We start from the raw sequence: 23,859 nt of genomic DNA, 5'->3' as shown, positions 1-23,859 counted from the left end.
GGGAGAGGGAAGAAGAGATCTTTGTTAATTAAAAATAAATTTAAATTTTTTAAAAAGTCAAATTACCAAAAAAAGGAATGAAATCACAATGATGAATAAAAAGAAATATCAAGACCTATTGTATAATTACATAATTATATGCCAGCAGAACTGAAAGTTTAAAATAGAGGATTACATATAAAAATACAAAGTAACCAAATTAACAGAAGACCATCTAGAGATTTTTAAATCAGAAAAGGAAACTGAAGTTGCCAAAAAGGATTGTATAATTCAGATTTATAGGAAAATTCTCCTAAATGTCTAAAGGATATCTATTGCATAAATTATATTCTTGAAAAGATTTTTTTAAAAAAGAAACTATTAGCTACTCTACATTTGGAAAATTATTTTTTTCTAAAAACACTCCTCCCCTTCTCACCCAGGTCACTCCCTCTTCTTCAAAGAGTTTAGTGTATATTGTTCATAGTTTTTCTGTCCTCCTCAACTCCTACCCCATCCCCCTCATACTAGAAGACTTCAACAAATACTGACTTTTCCTAAAACACCCTAAAGTCTCAGTTTCACAATCTACCCACTACTTAGGAGCTACTCCTCTTACCCTCACCAACTGCAGACAATGACAGTCATAAATTTGTCTTCTCTTATAAAACCATTACCTCAAATTCCTTATCTCTCAATTCTCTCCCAGGTCTTCTCCCCTACACTAGTCACTCTCTCCTCTTCTCTCCATCTTGATCCCTTGGTGAACCAATTCAACTCTATATTGTCCTCTTTTAAATCCCAACTCCTTATCACACCACTGATTAATAAGCCTGACCAGGACTTGGAAATTGCCTTCACTCCTTCCTAAACACTTAGTGAACAAAGATGGAGAAAATCAAGAATGGGCCTGCTACAAATGATTGTTATACACCTTCAACTGGGTCCTCACTACAACTAGGTAATCTACTATAACTGTCTTGTCAACTCATTCTCCCAATCTCCACAGTAGATCTTCTCATCCCTCCTCAAACTTCTCATAACTCCCCTATTTTATCAGTAGAGAACTTTGCCTTATATTTCAGAGAAAATATTGAGGCCATTCACTATGAGCTCTCTCTTCTCCCTTCTTTATCATTTCATGTTACTCAGATGCCTCCCTGCAACTATCTCCTCCCTTTATTTATCGCACATGATAAAATGGTTTTACTCTCAAAACTAACCAAAACATTTCTTTAAATGATTCCATTATATTTCATCTTCCTCCAAGAGTTTGCCCCCTCTTTCAGCACTATTATACCACTTTTCTTTTTTAAAAAACATATTAATTTTTAACATTAAAAAAAATTTTCGTTCCAAATTCTCCCCATCTCTAGAGCTCCTCTCCTACCCATTAAGAAGGCAAACCATTTACATGTGAAATCATGCAAAACTGTATTAGCTATGTTGCCAAAACAAATAAAAATAAAAGAAGTGAAAAACATCTGCTTCACTTTGCATTCAGAATTCATCAGCTCTCCCTTTGGAGGAGGTGGGCAATATTTATTATCATTAGTTCCTTGGAATTACTTTGAATCACTGTACTGATCGGAATTGCTAAGTCTTTCATGCTGGTCAGTAATACAATAATATTGTTGCTATGTACAATGTTATCTTGGTTCTGCTCTCTCCACTTTGCATCAGTTTATATGTCTTACCAGATTTTTCTAAAAGTCATTTCCCTCATCATATAGCACAATGGTATTCCATGATCATGTACTACAACCTGTTCAGACATTCCCAAGTGATAAGCATCCTCTCAATTTCCATTTTGTTTTTGCTATTACAAAGAGTTACTATAAATATTTTAGTACTCCTGTATCTCCTTTTCCTTTTTTATTGTTTTTGGATCTCTTTTGAGATACAAATACAGTAGTATTGCTGGATCAAAAGCATGAACAGTTTTATAGTCCTCATTCACTATTGCCTACCCTGTCTCTCCCATACTGAGAAACATTCACTTAATCATTCCATCCCAGCTAACAATCATTCTATAATTCTTCTACCATTTGTAGAAAAACTCCTCAGAAAGGGTGCCTATAATAGATTCCTCCATTTTCTCTCCCCTCATTCTCTCCTTTACCCCATAATATCCAACTTTCAATCATACCATTACACAAAAACTACTCCCTCCAAACTTTTCAGCTATCAACTGCCAAATTCAGAAGCATCTTCTCAATTCTAATTCTCTGCTGCAGTTTTTGACACTGTTGATAATGCTCTCTGTGGAACCTGACTTGATAGATGTATATATTCCTCCCTTTCCTTCTCATTTAAAAGTCCTTTTGATTATATCTGTAATACTCCAGACAAATATATTTTTATTTGACTTTTGTTGGAGATAGGCTTTCCACAACACCAAGGAGCCTGTGATTCCTATATGTTGAGCTATGTTCAAGAAATCTTCTCATATCTCATCATCTAACCAATTGTTTCATTCCAAATGGAAGTTTCAAACTTACTCTTGTCGAACATTTATTCTTTCTTACACTTGCACAATCAATTCTTATCTCTCAAAATTCAGGCTTCTGTGATGAGTTTTTTCCTTTTCCCCAAAACATATTCCAACTCCACATCATTCTCCATACTCTTTTCCTATGTTCCTATCTAGGAGAATCAGGCAGCCCTTCTCCTTACCTATAGTAACCCCTCTGCTGTTATCTTTGATCCCATGCCTTCCCATTTATTGCAGAAAGTAATCCCACTGAACATTCCTCCTGCCCCTGAATTTTTCAATAAATCTTTAACTACTGGCTTCTTCACTATTGTATAATAACATCTTCTGATCTCCCCAATCCTTAAAAAAAGGTGGAAAAAAAAACTTTCCTTGGCTCCCTCAAGCCCCTATACTATATTATTTCATTCTTTCATGGATAACCTGAGAATCTGAAGCTTTTGCAACCCCACCACAAAAAGAAAAAGCTCTCTCCTGTTATCAATTATTCATTATTAAATTCAATGGCCCTTTTCTCAGTCTTCATCTTTTAACATTGTTGATGACTCCTCCCTTGGGCTTTCATGACAACTCTTTTGGTATTTTTCCCTCCCTATCTAATCCTTTTTCCTATTTTTTTTATCTGTCCATCATCTATACCACACTCCACCACCACCACCCCCCACAATGGGTGTAGGGTTCCACCTGGGCTACTGTAATGGTTTTCTGGCATTTCTCCCTACTTCAAGTCTTACTCCATTATGTCCATTCTCTTCTCAGCTACCAATGTTATCTTAACTATGTCTCATATGAATCTCTCCCCGTTTCCCTCCTTTATTCAATAAACTCCCAAGGCTTCCTATAGCCCCCAAGTCCAAGTATAAAAATCTTCTGTTTAGCTTTTAAAGCCCCTCTTAACTTGACTCCTTTATACCTTTTCTACTCATACTATCTACTATCTACTACTGCTGCTGCTGCTACTGCTACTACTGTTAGACTCCTCGAATCCCAAGATTCAGTTAACACTAGCCTCTTGATTTTTCTCAAGACAATTCATTTCTTGTTCCATGTATAGTCACTGGCTGTCCTCCATGCCTGTACTCCACCCTCCTCACTTCTACCTCCTGGTTTCCCTGGTTTCCTTCTGGTCTCAGCTAAAAGTCAACCTTTTATAAGAAACCTTTCCAAGTCCTACTTTTACTGTTAATTCCTTCTCTCTGAGACTACTTCCAATAAAATCTGTATTTGGGCAGCTGGGCTTGCAATCAAGAAGACTCATTTTCATTAGTTCACATGTAGCCCCAGATACTTACTAAACTCTGTGACCACAGGCAAGTCACAACCTTCAATCATACCATTACACAAAAACTGCTCTCTCCAAACTTTTCAGCTATCAATTCCCAAATTCAGAAGCATCTTCTCAATCCTCAGTTCCTCATCTGTAAAATGAGCTGGAGAAGGAAAAAGGCAAAAAGGAAAACCCCAAGTGGGGTGGCTAGGTAGCACCGGCCCTGGAGTCAGGAGTACCTTTGTTCAAATCTGGCCTCAGACACTTAATAATTACCTAGCTTGTGTGGCCTTGGGCAAGCCACTTAACCCCATTGCCTTGCAAAAAAAAAACCTAAAAAAAATCCTAAAATTTTTTTTATAAACCAAATAGGGTCACAAAGAATTGGACACAACTTAAAAATGACTCAACAATCCAGGTATCTGGTTTATATGTAGTTATTTGCATATTATTTCCCCCTATCAAAACATGAACTCCCTGGGGAAATAGGGACTGTTTTTGTCTTTTTTTCTTTTCAGTTCTAAAAGGCATTTCATTTCATCTATTTAATTATTTTGGCATGTTATTTTCCCCTAGTTACATGTGAAAACAATTTCTGACATTTATCTTTATAAGTTTTGAGTTCCAAATTCTCTCCCTTCCTCCCATCTCTCCCTCTCACTGAAAAAAGCAAGCAATCTGATATCAGTTATAAATGTATAGTCATGCAAAACATTTCCCTAATAGTCATGTAACAAAAGAAAAGAGACAACCCCAACCCAAAAAAAAGAAACTTCAAGAAAAATAAAGTAAAAAAAATATGCTTCAATCTGTATTCAGACACTATCAGCTCTGTTTCTGGGGATGGAAAGCATTCTTCATCATAAGTCCTTCAGAGTTGTCTTGGGTCACTGTATTGCTGAGAAAAATTAAGTCATTCACAGCTGATCATCCTACAATATTGTTACTTTGTACATATTGCACATTTCATTTTGCATAAGCTCATGTAAATATTTTCAGGTATTTCTGAAAGCATCCTGCTCATCATTTCTTTTTTCTTTTTTTTAAGGTTTTTGCAAGGCAAATGGGGTTAAGTGGCTTACCCAAGGCCACACAGTTAGGTAATTATTAAGTGTCTGAGACCAGATTTGAACCCAGGTACTCCTGACTCCAAGGCCGGTGCTTTATCCACTACGCCACCTAGCCGTCCCTGCTCATCATTTCTTATAGCAAAATAGTATTCCATCATAATCACACATTCCCTAGCTGATGGACATCCCCCTCAATTTCCAATTCCTTGCCACCAGAAAAGATCTACTATAAATATCCTTGTACATACACATTTTCTTTTTCATCTCTTTTGGGATCCAGACCAAGTAGTAGCATTGCTCAATCAAAGGGTAAGTATGGTTTTATAGCCCTTTGGGCATTGACCTACAGAATGGTTGAATCCTTTCACAGCCACCATTAATGTCTCATTTTTTCCACACATCCCCTCCAACAGCTGTCATTTTCCTTTTCTGTTCTAGTAGCCAATCTACAGGTATAAGGGACTAATCCAGAATGGTTTCATTACATTTTTAAAAATATGCCTATAGATAGCATTGATGAGTTTATCAAAAGTTTTCAGTTCATATCTTTTGATCATTTATCATTGGGGAATGGCTCTTATTTTTATAAATCTGATTCAGTTTTCTATATTTGAGAAATTAGGTCCTTATTAGAGAAATTTGCTTCAAAAAAACTTTTGTTACCATTACAATTCCTAACTATATTTCCCTCCATTCCATTTCTCCTCCCCATTTATTCTATTCTCTCCCTCCTCAAATGTATTTTGTTGTATATTAGTGTTTGGCATAGTGTCTGGTACAGAATAATAAGCAAATCCTTGTTGACTGATACTTCTCTCTGGGGTGTAATGTCTCCCAGAGGTATAGAACTGCAGGCCCTTTAATTCCTCTGAATGTCCTTTAGGTTGCCTGCAGTTCAACATGCCCCAAAGGGAAGTCATGCTCTTTCTCTCTCAGCCTGACCATTCTTCCCAGCTCCCCTCTTTCTACAAAGAACACCACTATTCCTCTAGTTTCCCAAATTTGCAACCTAGGAAGCATCCATAACTCTTCTGTCTCCCTGAGCCACAACATTTAACTAGATACAAAATCTTATCAATTCTCTCTCTTGATGTGTTCCCATTCATTTCCTTTTCTCTACTTACAACATATCCTTCTGAGTCTAAGATTTCATCATTTCTTAAATGGTTTTAAATGGAGCCCCCAATTGGTCTCCCAGTCCTACTGCTCACTTCTCCATTTTATTTTCCACATAACTGGATTTCCTAAAGAACAGATATGACAGGCCATTCCCCACTGGCTTTAGGAAAAAGCACAAGCTCCTTTGTTTAGGATTGGTTTCTTAATCATTACTCCACATCATGCACTTTATCCTAAAGTCAAATTGAACTACTTGCTGTTCCCTATACATTTTATCTTCTGACTCCATAGCTTTACCTGGATGTCTGTTATTATAGACAACAGAATATGGAACTCCCCCAAATATGGAAACAACCTCTAATGCAGATAAAGTACCTGTTGTGCAACTCAAGAGTCTGAGGATTGGAGCACTACATTGAGTGACTCTTGGTCAGAGTCAAAAAGTCAGTACATTTCAGAAGTGGAACTTTTGAGTCACGAAGCCCTGAATTCAAATACTGCCTCAAACTCTTTACTTGTTGGGAGCACTTGTGTAGCAAGTTATTTAACCTCTCTCAGCCTCTGTTTCCTCATCTGTTTTTTTTTTTTAAAAAAGGTAATTTCCTTCATAAGGTCTGGGAGGATCAAAACAAATAAGTAATTTTGAGAGGCAGGGCACCAAGAATAAGTCATAGTGAGGAAGGCACGATCCTGAAAGCTTTCATATAAAAGATGATGTTTGAGTACGTAATATTCAGTTTTTCTTCCCTTTCTCTAGATAATATTCTTCAAGAAATATCACAATTCCCCCCCCTCTGCCTTTTCAGCTCCTTCAGTTATGACCATCAAATCCAATCTATACCTAAATAGAAATCACTTCTTCAATATTCTTTTTTTTAGGTGTTTTTTTTTTTTGCAAGGCAAATGGGGTTAAGTGGCTTGCCCAAGGCCACACAGCTAGGTAATTATTAAGTGTCTGAGACTGGATTTGAACCCAGGTACTCCTGACTCCAAGGCCGGTGCTTTATCCACTATGCTACCTAGTCTCCCCTTCTTCAATATTCTTGACAAGCAGTCATCTTCCCTGAATTAAGATCTCCATTGAGAATAAACATTTACTAAACAATCTGAGTTGTCCCAAAGCATTATAAATTGGCTGAGGAGACAGTGAGTTCCTTTTCTGAAATAAGCTCCTCTTTGACTTTCACTCCTAGAATGTTGACAGTTTGGAGGTCCTAAGACTCTTGAAAGTATGATGACCAGGCAATCTATTTGCTGACAATTAATCACCTTGTGAAAGGATAGAATTGAAGGTCTATGGCTAGGATCAAAAAAAGTTTCTAGTCAACTGATCATCAGAGACAGTAATGAAGGAATATGGAGTAAATAGAAGGTCTAATGCCACCTGAGCCTCAGAGGAGTCTCAAGAACTAAAACAATGAAGCAGCAAAATTACAAGAAAGAAAATGCTTGGGGCAGCTAGCTGGCACAGTGGATAGATTACAAGCCCTGGAGTTAGGAGGACCAGAGTTCTTATCTGGCCTCAGACACTTAATAATTACCTGATACTTCTCTCTGTGTGACCTTGGGCAATTCACTTAACCCCACTGCCTTGCAAAAAAGAAAAAAGAAAGAAAATGCTCAATTTAAGGTAAAGAGAAATCACAGACCACTAAATGTAGAAGATACCTTAGAAAAACCATTTAATCTAACAAACCACATTATTTTATAGATGAGGAACCTGAAGCTCAAGATGTAAAGGTAATTGTCTGAGGTCACAAATCAAGTCAGAGGTCTTCTAAGGTAGAGTTCTTTCTCCTGTATCAGGCTGCCTTTATGGTTCCATAAAGTGGTAACCATATTTTCTAGCATATCACCAAGAACTATTTGATGGTGAAGCACTGGCAGTATGAGGTCTGTTTCTTTTGTATCCCTGCATTTGTATGTTTAAAAAAATACTTTAATGTGATCTTTCATTTTGTGAATTTTAAAAGAAATCCAACACGAAATACAGTATCAAGAATTCTCTAGAAATGAAGTATCTTTTTTTAAATATGCAAAAACAAGGGAATTCTACTCTCACTATTGAAAAGGCACTGATGGATTAAAATATGCTAGAAACTCAAATACTTACCATTCTCATCAAGCAAGTCTTCCTCATCATCCCCATCATTGCCCTCCTCCATTGCCTCCTCCTCTTCCTCCTCCTCCTCCTCCTCCTCTTCCTCTTCCATATCCTCCGGCTCCAAGTCTGGGTCCAAGTCTGGATCACTCCCTGAGATTGACTCGTCTGACATGGCTCCCAATAGTCCTCACTGCGCATTACCTACTCATGGTCTATAGTGGGACAGACCTATGGAGAAAGAAAAGAAAGCAAAAAAGAATTCAGACTTCTCAATCCCAAGGCATCACAAATCATGATATTCTCATCCAGGGGCAATGAGTCACCAGAATGAGGATTCAGGGAAAATATTACATTCCTCTTCAAATTCTATTTCTGATCTCAGGATCTACCATGCCCCTTTATTTTTCTGTCAACACCTGTCACCCCAACTGAAATATTTTGTTTTTCCTCTTAAAATCCCTTCTCCTCTAACAGAAAACTTCCCAGTAACAAATAAAAACATTTAAGGAAACTCCAAAGATAGTCATTGTGATCAATCATAGCTGACAGTATATTCCATATTACATATTCATAATTCCCATCTTTCTACTAAGAGGAAGGAGGCTAATTTTTTAATCAGTTCTCCAAGACTGAGATTATTCATTACAATTCATCAAGTTTTGTTGCTTTTAGTGTTATCATTTGCATTACTGCATTCTTTTTACCACTCCCTTTTAAATACCAAGCCTTATATATAAATGTCCTCACCCAGCTAAAGTTTATTATGTCTGTTTGGACAATTAATTTGAAGTGTTTTTTTTTTGGGGGGGGGGGACGGGACAGAAGAGTAAGCAAGGACCTGGGGTCAGATTTCCCTGAAGAGAGGCTTACTAGTCAAACAATTATTTCACAGCCTCCTATTATTAGTGTAATTGCTACCTGAAGTAAAAAGGTGCTGTACAAATAATGCCCATTCCAGTCTTTGCACTCTTAATTTCCCTGTACCTGAGGGGTCTTTCCTTCAATTCTTTTGGTCAATTCTATTTATTTCTTCCATGAATCTAAGAGAATTCACTGTAGGCCTAAGTGTCTTCTATTTTCCTTAGCACTTATAATTCTGACTACCATTCTTTTGATTCTTACCACAGACTGATCACTGTAGGAGCAACTGGAATACAAGAGTTCCTTGAGGTCAGGAATTAAGCCTTATCTAATTTTGGTCCCTGCCTCAGACCTTAGTTTATAATGTTCTAAACACAAGTGATGACTAAAAAATGGATGATGATGGAGCAGCAGGCCTGGAGTCAGGAGGATTTGAGTTCAAATCTGACCCTAGGCAATTAACCCCAACTTGCCTCACAAAAACAAACAAATAAATAAACAAACAAATAAAATAAAATCTAGAAAATGGATGATTTTTTTTAATACTTGAGAAAATAGCCCTTCTACCAGATTTTTAGACAGAATAGTACTTGATTTGCTTAAATGATGTAAAGTTTTCTATCTTAAGAGAAGACTAAGAAATTTAGTACCCAATAAAGCTATCTGGGCCAAGAAATTAAAACCATACTAGAATAACTTGGTATTTAAATCATAACAGTTGACTGAACATACAAATTTTCTCTCCTTTTTCTTTTATTAATCTCTATTTTTGTTTTTTTTAAAGGAAGGTATTATTTTCTATCACAACAAATAAATATAGTTGAAATATTTTAGGTTCAGATTAAATTTGAAACATAACATTTGAGCTTCCTTCAGAAAAATTAAAGAAATAAGAACAAGTTAGATGTATCAATTTTGAGTTATTATTTTAGGGAAAATAAAGATAAACTTAGGATTCCTAAGACAAAGATAAAAAGTAGCATAATTTTTATGGATATAAGAGTGAACTGTATGACCACAAAGATCATTTATTTAGTATTTCAAAAGAAGCAAACTAAGAACATCTGTGAAATGATTTAGTAATAATATATAATAATAATTACTTCCATAAAACATCTGTAAAATACATTTAGGCAAAGAAATGAAAGCTCATCCATAAATACAAATTAATTATATTCCCTTATATTCCAGAGTTACAAAAGAGATTTTAAAAACTCTTGGCATGAATTCTATCATGTGTTTTGGGGTCTACTTGTAGCAGTCAGAAAAGGAAAAAATAATTAAATACTAACAGCTTTGGATACAGAATCAGTTTCTACAGTATTTATATGACGATAAGAATTTTCTACAAACTGGTTCAAGTTTGGAACAAAATAAATTATTTTGTTTTGTCAGCAATTACATCAAGGAAAAGTAAATATTTTGTTTTCAGAGCAACTATGTTGGCTGATTGTGGAACAGATGACTGTGGAATAGGATTTACAGTAAAGTTTTAATTAGCCTGTATATTCACATCATCTAATTTCAGGAGACATTTTGGTGTGCTGAAAAGATCAAATGCCTTAACTTTGTCTGGGACTCAGTTTCATCTGTAAAATTGAAGGAGGAATTGGATTAGCCTAGCCCTAGATAATGTTCTAGGGTCCCTTACCAGCTTTAAATCTTGTGACCAAGCAAAGCAAACATACAATACAAATAACAAAATGTGCTTTCAAAATTTCTCAAGTCCAAGACCCCTTTTAGACAGAGGTACAAGTAAGTTTTTTCATTATTATTAATAAATATTTGATTATCCAGACCAAATAAGGCAGCATAAAAACAAAACAAACACAATCAAGTGACATATGACTTCTCTCACTAAGCTGGGTCTTTAGATCTTTATTCTTAGCAAGGCAACTCTATCTCTTCTGAAAACAGTATAAATATCCAAACAATTAGGCTGTTCTCTGTGTAGCAGAGCTAGGAGTCTTTAAATATATTCCATCATTTGCTTTTGTAACTTACTACTTATATATTCAACTAAGATTATACATTCAGTTGTTCTCCCTAGATCAAATATTAGAAAAGTCAGGGGGTGGCTAGGTGGCGTAGTGGATAAAGCACCCCCCCCTGGAGTCAGGAGTACCTGGGTTCAAATCTGGTCTCAGACACTTAATAATTACCTAGCTATGTGGCCTTGGGCAAGCCACTTAACCCCATTTGCCTTGAAAAAAAAAAAACGTAAGAAAAGTCAGAATTTATAGATGCAGCTCTTAAAGAAATCTAAACAAAAGAAAAATGGGAATTATGGGGAGGGGAAAAAAAGTCATTATGTAATGTTTACTATGTGCCAAGAACTATACTGAGCACTTTTTACAAATGTCTTATTTGATCCTCACAACAGCCCTGCAAAGGATAAGCTACTGTTATCCCCATTTTACAGTTGAAGAAATGAAACAGGCAAAAAGAGGTTAAGTGACTTGTTAAAGCTGATATAGCTACTAAATGTCTGAGGTCAAATTTGACTCCATTATACCATAGATGCTTCTTTATTTTAATATTACATTAATATTAGTAATAACAAACAAATGATGCCTCTTTTAATATTATGTTAATATTAGTTATAACAAACAAAATATCATTAGTCCCTCTCCTTCACACGAATAAAAAAAGGTAAAAAAAAATTAGGTCCAGGTGACCAAGACCTAGACAATTATAGTCTAAAAGGCAGAACCATGTTCTCTTCAACTATCCTGTAGGGAAAAATAATTTCCAATAGCTATATATTAAATAGATGCAAATGGCTTCTATAGAAGATCATCCCTTCAACTTGAAGAGTTAGAAAAGTGATGGTAGATAGACCTCATTTTAAAAAATATCTGTTTCTCTTTGTTTTTTTTACAAGGCAGTAGGGTTAAATGACTTGCCCAAGGTCACACAGCTAGGTCATTATTAAGTGTCTGAGGCTGGATTTGAACTCAGATCCTTCTGACTCCAGGACTGGTGCTCTATCCACTGCACCACCTGGCTGTCCCTAATACATATGTTGCTAACCAAAATTATGTGAATCATATCCAATAGGATTAAATGCACTAAGGGAACTTGCTATTTATAGAAAGACACATTACTTAATTGAGAGGGAAGAAAGAATCCAGAACTGAAAATAAAATAAAATTTAATTTTAAAAAATTAATAAGGGGACAAGATATTAAATCTAATTCCTCCTACTAAGGAAATTCCTCTACTAATGCAAGTCAGCATCTTTTTCTGCAATTTAAGGGTACTGAAAGGTTAAGCCACTTGACAAGAGTTGTTTTTTCAATAATTTATCACTTCACTCTACACTATGCTGTCTATCATTTTAAGAAATTGATTACAGTTACATGGCATTTAGCTTTGCTTTATTACTCATTTCATTTGCAGTGTTGTAATTAGTAGGTATATTGTTTTCCAGGTTCTAGGTCACTCTGATAAGTTTATCCAAATCTTCCTTTTTTCTCTGAATTTTTTCACAAATCTTTTCCTTTAGGGATAATAATATTCCATTTTTAAAAGTTAAAATATAATTACTACAACAATGCAAATAGAAAGAACATCACAAAAAATAAAAATTGAACACTGAAAAATTACAAAGAACAAGCATAACTTCAACGAAGAGATACTGAGAACACCCTATACAATCCCTTTGTAGAAGTCTGATGACCACAAATATGATCCAATTTCCATATTTTTAGACATTTGCAAATATTCATCAGTTCTACCTCTTTTTCTTCTTTTCCTTTGTTTTTAAAAATAATTTATGTTATGAGGTAGCTCTCTGCAGGAAGGAGAGGTCCTGGGGAAATTTCTTGTTTTGTAAAAAAATACATCAATAAAAATTTTTTAAAAAAGTAGACACCTATTTAACTAAGGAATGACTGGACAAATTATGGTATAAGGATGTAAAAGATTACTCTGCAGTAGGAAATTATAAAAGAGACAAATCCAGAGAAATCTAAGATTATGATATATGGGGGAAAAACTATTTGGGGGGCGGGGTTGCAAGGCAATGGGGTTAAGTGGCTTGTCCAAGGCCACACAGCTAGGTAATTATTAAGTGTCTGAGGTTGGATTTGAACCCAGGTACTCCTGACTCCAGGGCCAGTGCTCTATCCACAGGGCCAGTTCTCTATCCACTGGGCCACCTAGCCACTACAAAGCAGGATAAACTAACAGTTTTAGGAAAATAGGAAACAAGTCAAGAACAAAGATTACAGAAAAAAAGTTTAGAAGAGGGGGGATCTAAGGGTTTTTTTAAAGCTATATATAACAGATTTAAATATCCCATACAATTCCTCTTTATTCTTCTGTGCATAAGGGAATGTTCACTTTTGTTTAAGCTTGAAAAATTTTAAATAATTAATAAATATTCTAAAATGCATATTTGACTTGAATATAATAGGTTATACCTTAAAAAATAGAAGAAAATGAGATCAAGTAACTTAAATAAATATGGTTTAGGTGTAATGTATTAATCAAACAAGAGATAAACAAGATCATAAAGGATAAAATAATTTATTACAATTTTCTGCAAGAACAGGAACAATGAAGTTAATATAAAAAGTGCTTCTTACTGAGCACAAATCTTTGCATCAGTACCTCTGAAGGTATGGTAGATAGCAAGATAAGCAGGTATAAGGAAAAATATGTATTAGGTAATATGCTTAAACTCCCCAATGGTAAATTGGTACAAGGATAAGAGCAAATAATTCTCAAAATATTTCTTCAAACTCTGACAACATATATGTAAACCAAAAGAATTTTGAGGTTTCACCTCCCACAAGACAAACTTGCAAAGACAACAAAAAATGGAAAAAGTCAACGTTGAAATGATTACAAAAAGATATACTAACACAAAACACTGCTTAATGAGCTATGAATTAGTCCAATTATCTAGGAAAGCTATTTGGAATTGTGCCAAAAAAACTTATACAAATATGCACATCCTTTGACCCACAAACCTTCAGCAAGATTTACACATATGAGATCAAAGACAAAAAGAAAGAAAACATATTCACTAAAATATATATACAATAAAATATTCATAGCAGCAGGTTTGGTTTGTTTGTTTTGGGTTTTTTTTCCCTAGCAGCAAAGAATCAGAAATAAAGCAGGTACCATCAACTAAGCAACTGCTAAACAAATTATGCTATGTGATTATGATGCATTCTTAAAAAAATACAGAGAACAGAAGCAAGGTCAGAAAGAAGCACATAAATGTTAAACTTGTACTTAAAAGGAAAGCAAGTTATTCATAATAGGAATCTACAATTTCATATACAATACTCTTTTTTTCTGTTCAACTATGTTTTTGGAAATACTCAAAAATGAGTACTGAAAATACTATGAGTTAGGGGGGCAGAGCCAAGATGGCGACAGGATAGGACCTTCTCTCAGCTGCTCTGGAGCAAAACTTATAAACTAAGGACTCTAACTACATTTTTGAGAGACAGAACCCACAGAGGGATCCAGTGAGGCAATTCTCCAACCCAAGGGTAACCTGGAAAAGAGCAGAAAGGCTCGGCTCCACAGGACCAGAGGGGTAGCTCACCAGAGTGAAGGAACTTCAGCCTCCCGGAGGCAGCCCCTGGGTGCTGGGAGCCACAGCTCACAGCAGCAGGGGCAGTTTCCTGACCTACACCCCGGGGAGCACCAGGCACAACTTGGGGGAACAGGGGAGGGGCGCGACAGGATGATCTCTACCACAGCAAACAAGCGGAGCAGCCCAGCCCTCAGAGCACACAGCAATCAGCTTGGCCACAGTAGCTGAGATTCAGAAACCAGAAGCAGGCAGAGGTGAGGGGAGTGAAGAGAGAGATTGCCAAGCTCTGCCCTCTGCCCCTGGAACAGGACTCTGGGGCTCTGACCACATTCAGATCCTGATCGCAGTCTAGGCCCCCCCCATAGAACAGGAGGGGCCCCCCCACCTCAGTCCCGTGGCAGGGGGGGGGGGGTGCTTATGGTCATTCACAGACCAGGAGAGAGAGACAGAGCCTCACACAGTGAGATCCTTGTGGGGGTGTCCCAAAAGCTCAGGAAGCACCCCAAACCAGGCTCAGGCTGGAAAAATGAGTAAGCAGAGAAAAAAGAGGAACACCATTGAGAAATACTTTGCCTGTGACCCCAAGAAGGATCAAAACACTCAATCTGAAGATGAGGAGGTACCAAGCTCCTGCATCTAAAGACTGCAAGAAAAATAGAAATTGGTCTCAGGCCATGACAGAGCTCAAAAAAGACTTTGAAAAATCAAGTGAGGGAGAGAGGAAAAATTGGGAAAATGAGAGAGATGCAGGAAAAACATGAAAATGAAGTCAGCAGCTTAGTCAAGAAGATCCAAAAAAATGCTGAAGAAAATAATGTGTTAAAAACCAGCATAGGTCAAATGGATAAAACAGTTCAAAAAGTTATTGAGGAGAAGAATGCTTTAAAAAGCAGAATTGGCCAGATAGAAAAGGAGATAAGAAAGCTCTCTAAGGGAAAACAAATCCTTCAGACAAAGAATAGAATTCCGGGAGACTGCTGATTTTACAAGAAATCAGAACTCAATGCTTCAAAACCAAAAGAATGAAAAATTAGAAGAAAATGTGAAACATCTCATTGAAAAAACAACTGATATGGAAAACAGATTTAGGAAAGATCATTTAAAAATTATTGGAATACCTTAAAGTCATGATCAGGAAAAGAGCCTTGACATCATTTTCAAAGAATTATTACAGGAAAATTGCCCTGATATCCTAGAAGCAGAGGGCAAAATAGAAATGGAGAGAATACACCGATCTACCTGAGAGATTCCAAAAAAAAAAACCCCAGGAATATTACAGTCAAATTTCAGAACTCCCAAGTCAAAGAGAAAATATTACAAGCAGCCAGAAGGACACAATTCAAATATCGTGGAGTTGCAGTCTAGATCACACAGCACAGGACTTAGCAGCAACAACATTAAAAGCTTGTAGGGCTTGGAATATAATATACCAGAAGCCAAAAGAGCTTAGAATGCAACCAAGAATGAACTACACCCAGCAAAACTGAACATCCTCTTCCAGAGAAAAAGATGGACTTTCAATGAACTAGGGGAATTTCAAATGTTCCTGTTGGAATGGCCAGAGCTGAACAGAAGGTTTGATCTTCAAATACAGGACTCAGGTGAAGCACATAGAGCAGAGAAGAGGAAAATATGAGGGACTTAATGATGATGAACTACATGTATTCCTATATAGAAAAATGATACTGATAATACTCATATAAATCTTCTCATTTAATAGAGCAGGTAGAAGGAGCTTTTATAAATGAAGCACAGGAGAAAACTGAATTTGAAGATATATTGTGGTATAAAAATGAAGTCAACAGATAAAAGGGGAAATATAATGGGAGAAAGAAAAAGGAGAGGAGAAATAGGCTAAGATATTTCATATAGTAAGATTTTTCTTTATTACAATGAGCTATTGCAATTATATGGAAGGGGGGGGAGGCGAGGGGGAAATGAGAGAATCTTTGCCCTCATCAGAGATGACTAGGAGAGGAAACAGCATATATACTCAATAGAGTATAGGTATCTGGAGTAAGAAGGAGGGGAGGAGCAGGGGGAAGGGTTGGGGATGTGAATAAAGGAGGAGAGGATGGACCATGGGGGGAGAGTGGTCAGCTATAACACATTTTCTTTTTTACTTCTTGCAAGGGGCTGGGATTGGAAGGCCTGTCCAGGACCATAGGGCCAGGTGGATGCTGGGTAAGGGGTGGTATGTGGGTTCGGGGCCTCTTGGCCCCAGGGCTGGGGATCTGTCTGTTGTGCCACTCAACTACCGTACAGCAGAGTCAGTGAAAGGAGAGAAAAATATAGTACATGGTAGTAGAGAAGTATGAATGGAAAGATCACCAATGGCAATGGTGGAAAAATATGGAAGTAACTTTTGTGATGGACTTATCCTAAAGAATGTGATCCACCCACGACAGAGCTGGTGGTGTTGGAACACAGACTAAAACTCATTTTTTACTATTATTATTTTTCTGGGGGGGGGGGGCGGTCAGAGTGGATGAGACTGGGTGGCCTGCCTGGGGCCACACAGCTGGGTGATTGTTGGGTGTCTGAGGCTGGATTTGGACCTGGGTGCTCCTGGCTCAAGGGCCAGTGATCTGTCTGCCACCCAACTGCCCCTACTACTATTATTTTTATTTTATTTGGGGTCTTTTTTTGGGGGGGGAGGTTTGTAGGACAATGGGGTTAGGGTGGCTTGCATGGGGTCACACAGATGGGTGATTGTTGGGTGTCTGGGGCTGGGTTTGGGCTTGGGTGCACCTGGCTCCAGGGCCGGTGCTCCTTCCACTGCACCACCTGGCCATACCTACAATTATTTTTATTATTATTTTTTTTAAATTTTTTTCTCTCCCCTTTATCGCTTATGCGGGTCTATATATTTCTTGGGGGGAGGGGGTATTATGTTTACTCTTAAACAAGAATGTTTTAGTAATGTATAAAAATTATTTGTACAAAATAAGAATTAATTAAATCAAATTAAAAAATACGAGTTGAAAGAAAGATAATCAAGAACTCAAGTGCATGGGAAAACATAATATAAAGTGATATAAACAGAACTAGTAAAACACTGGACTACAATCATGCATATAAAAAAAAGGAAACCAAACACTACATAATTATACTAACCAACATTGGCTCTATAGAAGAGTTGAGAAAATGAACCACACATTTTCCTCTCTGTTGAGATGGGGAGGATTATGAATATAGAACTTTATGTATAGTTTTGGACACAGTTGATTTGGTTTTGTTAAACTTTTTCTCTTTTAATTTTGGTTTTAGGAGTCAGCTTACTAAATACGAGGGAAAAGGTAATATATTTGGAAATGAAGGTGATACAAAAACAAAATATAATAATAAAAATAAGATTAAAAGGATTAAGAATGGTAAAATTCAATTTTGTTAAGAATATAACTAGGCACTGTTGTTGAAATTAAAATTTGTTTCAGTATTATTAGAGAGCAAATTGGAAAATAAAGGGGAAAAAACTACAAAACAATCATGTCTTTGAACCAGTTTTCCTACCACCTATATCCTAAAAAGAATATATGGTATAAAGAATGCTAAATTTGTATGTTAGCAAGCAAGTATTTATTAAATACCTATTATGTTCCAAGAACTGTGCTAAGCATTAGCTATACAAATTGTGTATGTGTGTGTGTGAGGGTGTTCTTGAGCTCACCTTCCAATAGGGGAGACAACATGCAAAACTATGTACATATAAACTATGTATAAAAAACTATGTACATATAAAATATATGCAGTGTAAATAAGAACTCTCTACATCAAATGAGCTTTGAGCTACGTTCCGAAGGAAACAAGAGGAGGAAGGAGGTCAAGATGAAGAAGAGCCAGTGAAAAAGCAAAAAATGAGAGATAATGTCATGCATGTATGAGGAACAGCAAGGAGGCCAATGTCACTGGAGTAAAAAAGATTGAAAAAGTATGGAGTCAAATTAAGAAAGTCTGTAAAAACTAAGGATTTTATTTGACTTCAGAGATAACAAGGAGCCATTAGTTTGCTGACTGGGCAGGGGGACACATGGTCAGACTTGTGTTTTGACAACTAATTGAAGTACCAACTGAAATGGGAAGAAACTTAAGACAGAGACCAAACAACAGGCTACTGAAATAGTACAGAGGTAAGGTGATCACTGCCTGGTGGTATACCAGGGAGACAGCATATGAGAAATAGTGTGAAATAGAGGTGAAAGACTTGACAACAGAATGGATGGATGGGGTGAGTTCCAATGCATCAAAGATGATACTGAGGTCATAAACTTGGATAATTGGGAGAATGGTAATGCCCTTGACAATAATAGGAAAGTTTGGAAGAGGGAAGCAGGGTTTAGGTTGAAAGATAATTAATCCCTAGAAAGACTTGCATGAACTGATGCTAAGTGAAGTAAGCAGAACCAAGGGAACATTGTACATCTTAACAGTAACATTTTAAGATGGTCAACTATGACAGACTTGGCTCTTCTCAGCAATACAAGTGAATAAAGACAGTTCTAAAAGACTTGTGATGGGGAAAAAGCCATTCACATCTAGACAGAGAACTATGGGGTCTGAATGCAGACCAAAGTATACTAGTTTCATTTATTAAAATCATTTTTATGGATTTCTGTTCTTGTTTTTCCCTATTGTTCTGATTCTTCTTTCACAGCATGACTAATATGGAAAAATGTATTAAACATGATTGTGTTATCTAGATATAGCCTATATCAAATTTCTTGCTGTTGTAGGGAGGGGCAGAGGGAAGGGAGACATAAAACTGTGAAACTCAAAATCTTACAAAATATCAATAGTGAAAATTATCTTTACATGAAATTGGAAAAATTTTAAATTGAAAAAATAGAAAAATAATTCTGTTTTTGGACAAGTTGGGTTTGAGATATTGATAAACACTCAGTTCCAGGAAACTAGCAGGCAATTGGTGATGAAAGACTGAAGATCAAAAGAGAAATTAGAGCTAGATAAACAGATCTAAAATTCAAATACCCAGAACTCAAAAGAGATTATCAAATAGATAGTGCAGAAATACTACTGGGTCTATACCCTGAAAAGAACATGCAAAAGGGTAAAAAATACCACTTATACAAAAATAATCATAGCAGCCCTTTTTGTGATAGCAAAGAATTGGAAATCAAGTCAATGTCCATCAATTGGGGAATGGCTGAACAAATTGTGGTATATGTATGTTATAGAACACTATTGTTCTATTAGAAAACAAGAGGAATGGGATTTCAGATAAGCTCGGAAAGACTTGAATGAACTGATGCTGAGTGAGATGAGCAGAACCAGAAGAACATTGTACACCCTAACAGCAATATGGGGGTGATGATCAACCTTAATGGACTTGCTCACTCCATCAATGCAAAAAATCAGGGAAGGAGAATACCATCTGTATCCAGATAAAGAATTGTGGAGTTTAAACAGAGATCAATTACCTTCAATTTTTTTTAAGTGTCTTATGTACTACATAATTTTGCTATCTCTAACATTTTATTTTCTCAAGGATGTGATTTCTCTCTCAACACATTTAATTTCGATCAATTACAGCATGAAAACAATATAAAGATGATCAGATTGCCTTCTGTAGGAGACAGGGGACGTAGGGAAGGTGGGGGGGAAATTGTAAAATTCAGACCTTACAAAAAACTACTATTGTATTTAATCAGAAAACAAAATATTAATTTTTAAAAAAAGAGTACAGAGATAAAAGGGTTCAGATTTAGAGTCAGATGACTTGATTCTAATCTTGCTACTATCAGTTACTACCTCTGAGATTTAATCCTAGTAAATTAATCCCTGTGGGCTTCTGCTAAGTAAAATAAAGTTAATAGACCTGATGAATTCAAAATATAATTTCCAGCTCTAAATCTATACTCCTAAGATAGATCTTACCCAGGCAAAAATATTCAAAGCCACTTTTATTATTTTAAAAATTTTTATTAATAATTTTTGTTGTTATATTGCTAAAGCTGCACTATATATTCTCCCCCTTCACTTAGTAAAGTCAGTAAAACCAATCATTATATTGAAAACATATTTGTAACATTCCATACCAGTGTGCCTCCTATCTCTGTAAAGGAATGGAAGGTCCCTTTATGTATTTCTTCTTTGAAGTCATGTTTGCTTTTTGTAATTTTGCAACATTTGTTTTCAATTGTTTGGTGGTTATTTACTTTTTGTAGCCATTGTAATTTTTTTTGTATCAGTTCATATAATTTTTTCCATGCTTCTCTGAATCTAGAGTCGTTTGTTTTATTCTTATGTAACAGTAATATTTCTTTATATTTATGCATCACATTTTAACTACTCCCCAATCCAGATCTACTTTTTTCCTAGATTTTTGCTACTAAAAAGTCAAGTTATTTTGTTTCTTTTTTTTTTAGTTTTTTGCAAGGCAAATGGGGTTAAGTGGCTTGCCCAAGGCCACACAGCTAGGTAATTATTAAGTGTCTGAGACCAGATTTGAACCCAGATATACCTGACTCCAGGGCCGGTGCTTTATCCACTGCGCCACCTAGCCGCCCCAAGTTATTTTGTTTCTAATCAGTAAACCTAGATCAGTTAATAGGTCCGGTGGCAGGGAAAAAGACTACTGAATAAATTATGTAATTAGCAATGTAATTAAATATTATTTAACTGCAAAAATTAAAGAATACAAAGAAATATGGTATAATTTAAAGGAAATATACAAAGTAGAATTAAAACAGAAAACACTGGGTTATAATTAGATAAAAAAATAACAGTAGCAAAACTTTATAGCATACATAAAGAAGATTAGAAAAACTATAGAACAAGAAATCATGAGGGGCAGCATTTCAGAAAAGCCTGGAAAAATTTGCATAAATTGATGCTGAGTGAAATGAGTAGACTCAGGTGCACATTATACACACTAACATGGAGTAATGATGAACTATGATAGACTTGTTCATTTCAGCAGCACAATAATCAAAGACAATTTTAAAAGACTCATATGGAAAATACCATTCATATACAGAATTTAAATGAAGACCAAAACTTATTATCTTCAATTTTTCTTATGTATTGTGACATTTTTCCTCTCTAATATTTTCTTCCATTTGGATTTGATTTTCTCACATGATCAATATGGCTCTATGTTTAGCATGGCTATAAATGTAGAGTCTATATTAGATTGCTTTGGGGTAGGAGAAAGAGAGTGTAAAACTCAAAACTTTGAAAAAAATTGTAAATACTACTATTACATGTAATTGGGGAAACAAATAAGTTATTAATTTGTATAAATTAATACTATTTTCTTTTACCAAAATGTAAATAATTGTTATTTTTACTTACATTTTTTGAGACAAAGTTTATAATAAAAATTTCAGAAAGAAAGATCTGAACAATTGAATAGCATGAAGATTTTTTCATCTGACCTTATAAAGTGGGGCTCTTAACCTAGGTTCCATGAACTTGTTCTTTTTAATATTTTGTTATCTATATTTTGAGAGCTTGTTTTCTTTATGAAACTATGTATATATTATAATACTATTTTATTTATGTATTTGCAAACATTTGTTGGGGAAGGGGGTCTATACATTTTATCACACTGTCAAAGGGATCCCTGACACCAAAGAGGTTAAAACCCCCCTGCTGTAGAGGGAGTGCCCATATCAATAAAATTATGTATCTATTCAAGTATTAAAGTAGCCTCAGAAGTATTGCTTAACAGAAACAATGACAGAACTATCTAGAGTTGATAGACATATGCCCCCTGACATGAAATGTATTCCTGAAAATCCATAAATCAAATTATCTCAGGTTCTCAATCTACCTTTGTTTTATAATACTCCCCTTAAGGATACTTTACATATACCATATGAATGTTTTGGAATGCAACCAATTACATCTTAATTTTTTGATCTATAAATATGAATATGCCTTGTTTTAGGTTTTCTTAAATTAGTCCATGTCTGTAGAATTATCTAGGCTCCCTGGATGTGCATACATAGTTTTCTTGTGTCTGGTTTAAATAAAAGTTGTCTTTGACTTTTCCAACATCTGGGAAATGATTTGAGTGTTTATTTACAAGCATAAGAATACACTTTGAGTTTCATTTCACAAAACCATAAAAGGGATGATAATTACTTGGTCACTCACCTTTCTCCCATGGGTGCTGTAAGGATTAATTGATAAGTAATAATAAAGAGTTTCTATTTGTAAAGTGCTACACAAAGCCTAAGGATTGTTTAGTGGATTTATGCTTCAAAGCACCAATTGTACCTTTAAACAATTAAATGTACTTTTGCAATTGACTTAGCAATAAAATGCTTTGGAGGTTCTTAAGTGAGAAGCCATGAGGCATTTTTTTAATTCACAAAAGGAAGAAAAAACCCAGTAGGACAGACTTATTTTCGACATCAGATTTTGGGAAGGTTGCTGTTAACTACAAAGAACCTGTAATCAAGGGGTTCTATTGGTGATTCACAACCAAATTACGAAATCATGGGGAGGAAAGGGAAAAAGTTTCCATTAAACTTTGCTAAGAGCTTTCTAAATATCTCATTTGATCATCCCAACAACCCTGAGATGATCTCCATTTTACAGATGAGGAGATTAAGGCTGACAGAGATGAAGTGAATGAGGCTGGCTCTGAACTCTGGCCTTCTGAACACAAAGCCAGTGCTCTGAGCACTGTGGAGTCCCCAGCCACCTTAAAGAGATAAACAGAACAGAGACGCAAATGCTAGCACTCCAGAACTCTAGACAATATGTTAAAACTGTAATACAGTCATGGTTAGAGGGGGAGACAAACTCTCCAGCCTATCAGTGTGCCAAGGAGACAACTCAAATAAAAGCATCTCATTTAAAAGAGTAGATGAGAAGTTATACCTTTGCAAAAGTCCTTACTAATGAGCTCCAAAGTTAATGAGGAGCAAATAATTTTTGTAAATTCCATATTCAATAAGAAACAATAGCATGAGATCAAACCATCACAGAGGGTTGACTTGAGGCCCTAGGTCTTCTATGTGCATGTGTGGTCTTAAGAGCTGGATGTCCTTCCCTTCCCCTCAGTTCATTCCCAGAATACTCTTTGTTGACTAGGTCTCATTTGTGCTCATTCTGGACGGGATTAGGTCTGAGTGAGGAGACCAAGATCAATGACAAGAAAATGAACAACAAGCAGATAGAAAATAAAGACACACCAGCTTGCCTGCACTGCTTCCTCATGGATGTCTAACCCAATTTTGAAGATTCTACCAAGGAAAATTATATAATCTATCCAGATCACAGCTATCTCTATTATTTTGTAGCTAGGCTATACAAACCTATCCCCCAAGTTCTCTCTCTCACAGACATGCAAAGGTTTAATTACTATATAGACTGTGTATGAGACAGGCTGAATTCATCTAAATTATTTATTCGAAACAGTGACATGAATAT

The 23,859-nt window shown here is 35.9% G+C and overlaps 1 protein-coding gene across 10 annotated transcripts in view; it reads right to left on the bottom strand.

Annotated features, from left to right (window-relative positions):
- The window catches only part of RAD54L2 (RAD54 like 2), a 248,935-nt gene that overhangs the window by 85,980 nt on the left and 139,096 nt on the right, over window positions 1-23,859 (bottom strand). For all 10 annotated transcript variants that reach the window (XM_074198071.1, XM_074198070.1, XM_074198075.1 and 7 more), the window contains one exon: window positions 8,043-8,261. In XM_074198071.1, the coding sequence (XP_074054172.1) occupies window positions 8,043-8,205 (163 nt within the window). In that variant the 5' untranslated portion in view covers window positions 8,206-8,261. The remainder of the gene's footprint in view (window positions 1-8,042; window positions 8,262-23,859) is intronic.

This window comes from Macrotis lagotis, chromosome 8, assembly GCF_037893015.1.
Source record: "Macrotis lagotis isolate mMagLag1 chromosome 8, bilby.v1.9.chrom.fasta, whole genome shotgun sequence".
NCBI classification, from domain to species: Eukaryota; Metazoa; Chordata; class Mammalia; order Peramelemorphia; family Peramelidae; genus Macrotis; species Macrotis lagotis.
Note: the sequence above shows the minus strand (reverse complement) of the source record. Positions and strands in the feature narration are given on the sequence as shown.